The 3070-nt window shown below is 37.9% G+C and overlaps 1 protein-coding gene across 1 annotated transcript; it reads right to left on the bottom strand.

Moving 5' to 3' along the window:
- UBE2N (ubiquitin conjugating enzyme E2 N) lies at positions 1-1929 on the bottom strand. Its single transcript, XM_014307264.2, has 3 exons — positions 1677-1929; positions 1354-1494; positions 1-685 (listed from the first exon to the last, which is right to left on the bottom strand). Exons 1-3 carry the CDS (start codon positions 1762-1764, stop codon positions 645-647), a joined length of 270 nt encoding a protein of 89 aa, XP_014162739.1. The 5' UTR covers positions 1765-1929; the 3' UTR covers positions 1-644.
- Between the last annotated feature and the right edge of the window lie 1141 nt (positions 1930-3070).

Consider the following 3070-nt stretch of genomic DNA (forward strand, 5'->3'; position numbering starts at 1 on the left):
TAGAATAACAAAAAATATTTTACTAAAACATAAGATTTACAGGAGATTTTCCAGACAAGCCATACAAAATGGTCACAAGCTTTTTCTTGGAGGGATTTTTCTACACTTGACAGCAGAATCACTATAGTATTAGTGAAGGTGATGGATGTTTAATGTTCCCATTTTTTGTTCAAACAATGAAGCTTGTCCATCTACAGCGTCTAAGTTAGACTGGGCTAGAGGGTATATTCTAAAATATAACTGGTTAGCTGCTTTTACCAATGCAATTAGCATCACCATAAAAAGGGAGGAGGAGCCCACAAAATTAAAACAAAAAGCCCCGCAGCTAACCCTGCCTACCTTCATTCACAGTGCTTATACTTAAACCATGACAGGAAAAATGATTACAAGCAGAGATGTGCTGCTGCTTTCAAATAATTTCACAACAATCCAGATGATACTTCTAGCCTCTGCTCATGCGGTACAATAGTGAATTAGGACAAGACACAGATTTGCTAATGTGCATTTAATCACCAAAGGACTGAAGATGTCTGGGCTTTTATTCTGTAATGTTTCTAAGACTGTGTCCATTAAATGCAAACAAAAAAAGGAAGAGGTCTTGGCAGAACAGGAGAAGTGATGCACACTTGATGTTCAAAGCGCATTTAAATATTATTCATGGCATATAGCCTAGTCCATGCTCTGGCTGTAAAGAAAAAGAAACACTTTTAAGAAAAGATGCAGTTTTCAGGCTTGATTAAAGTAATTTTAAATTCATATCCTTAAAGATCTCTTTTACAACACTGCTGCAAGCACACAAAACGTATCAGTCCTAACATTTTAAGTGCAATTTTGAATTCCAGCAGCTGTCAACTTTTATATATTATAGAAGCAGTCTGACAGCAGTGGATTCAAAAGTGAAGAGGCATAACATAGCAACTCTTCCATTCCACTATAGCCTGCAACAGATACAATATCAGAGATGTACTTTCCAGAACCTGTTAATCCATTCCTTAAGCCATAGAGGACAAGCAGTAGAATGCTCCTTCATTTTACCAGAACTCCAAATTAGACAGACTACCAAATTAGGACCATTACACAGACTAGCACATCAGGACCATCAAAATCCAAGATAAAACAGATCAAGAGAGCTTCTTCTTCTATCAAGCCTCGCAGACTTAAAAACAGACCACTGCAGGCACATTCAGGGCACCTGGACTATGACTGTATGCAGCAATGTTTTGTTTCTTCAAGTTGCAGACATAAAACTAGAGGTCACGCTTTACACACCATTCCTAAACCTAGAGAAAAAAAAACCTAGACAGTAAGCCATTCCTAAACCCAGAGGAAAAAAAAAGTTAGAAGATACATCACCTGTTTCTATGGCTTGGGCTTCATTGGTCTTCCATTGCTCAGCTACATCATTTGCTAGTGGATCATCTGGATTGGGAGCACTTAACAAAGCCTGGATTGATAGCAGAACTGTACGAATCTGCAAAGCTGGGGACCATTTATCTGAAGAAACATTTATAGCACTATGAAACACCATATTCACCACAGTCTACAGAAATAGAAAGTTTTTCCAGATTAAAGAAGAAGCAAGATATTCTTTAAACACAAGAAAACTCTTTTTAGGGTCAACTTACAAACATCGGTATTTAATATGGTAAGAAGAAAGAAAACATAGTACCACTTACCTTTCAAAATATCTAAACATATTCTTCCCAGCTTGTCTACATTAGGATGGTAAATTTTGGTCATGAAACGTACTTTAGGAGCTGCCATTGGATATTCTTCCGGAAGGAATAGTTCAAGTTTAAATGTCCCACCCTCAAAGGGGGAATCCTGTGGACCTGCAATGACCACATGAAAATAGCGTGCGTTGCTTTCATCTGGCTCTGCTTTTATCCCAGGGACTGGCTCTGCCAGCAAGCGCTGGGTTTCCTACAAGAAAAGGAGACAATGAAACAAATAAAACCCATTTAAAATAAACATAGAAACCGTAAGATCTGTAACAAACCATTTTAAAAGCAACAAGCATTCATTTAGCCTATATTAACAGAAACTGTGTTAAATTCCTCAAAGTCAAAGAACATCAGCAGAAAGGAGACAAGGCAGGGGTAAACTGGTACCCATCTCCTCTCAGATCCTCACCTGCTGTGTGTTTCTCTAACACATAGTAATAGGTAACTCAGCTGCCTCGATTCTCTTTTGACTGAACTATTACCAAGCTGCTGTGTTTTTCTCAATATACTTAAAAGCACTTTAAAGAATACCACAATTAAAACACCAAAGGCATTTCCCATTCTATCTTAAATAAAAACTCCCATAAGTGAAAAGCCAAAAGGATTAATCACCCACAGGAAGTGTTCAAGGTTTACTCTTAACAAGAGTGGACTGGTTTATTAAGCTGAACATTTGTACTGGAATCAGATCCAACTTTGAAGAATTTAAAGTGCTACTCTTCTGCAACACTAAAGGTGTATTTTAAGGATGTTTTATATATTTAAACATATAGATGCATAAATAGCTTTGGTGTGAGCACTTTCAGCCTACATATAACCATGTTTAAAGTCACCCTAACAGACAGTAGAAGACAGTCAAGATGTTCTATAAACAGTAAAATTAGGGAAGACCAGTCTCCTACAGGGACTTGGTTTATTTGTTGCTCCATTCTTCTGCCAATCCTACCTCAGGCACCAAGCTGTGACCACAGCTAAGAGCTGCCCACCCTGCTAATGCACTGAGCAGACAGACCAAGGCAGGTACATTTTCCTTTCCTCAGCTGCCTGTCTTCACAAGTCTTATGGGCACCATTCTAGCTCTTATAAGAAAGATCCCAAGGCCAAAATGGGCAAAAGGACACTAGGTATGGACAAAAAACTCCTGCTAAAGTCTCATTTCCTCACACAATTTTAGTCCCATTTCCTCTTTCCTTCTAAGAGAGCTTTTACTGTGTACACTTAATTTTTTTCACCACCTTCCTGTGTTGGCTTTCACAAAGCAAAATTATCCTACTTCTACTGACAGAAGATGTCAACTTGTAGGTGTAACATTATTTTACTATTTCAGTTTTATAGCATATTTATTC

Source organism: Geospiza fortis, unplaced genomic scaffold (genome assembly GCF_000277835.1).
Source record: "Geospiza fortis unplaced genomic scaffold, GeoFor_1.0 scaffold186, whole genome shotgun sequence".
Classification (NCBI taxonomy): Eukaryota; Metazoa; Chordata; class Aves; order Passeriformes; family Thraupidae; genus Geospiza; species Geospiza fortis.

Coding starts and splice junctions, on each gene's coding strand:
- UBE2N (XM_014307264.2), bottom strand. CDS start 1,764: ATGGCAGCTCCTAAAGTACGTTTCATGACCAAAATTTACCATCCTAAT. Junction 1,495..1,676: donor ATGTTTAGATATTTTGAAAG/GTAAGTGGTACT, acceptor ATGTTTCTTCAG/ATAAATGGTCCCCAGCTTTG. Junction 686..1,353: donor AGCCCAAGCCATAGAAACAG/GTGATGTATCTT, acceptor TTTTCTTTACAG/CCAGAGCATGGACTAGGCTA.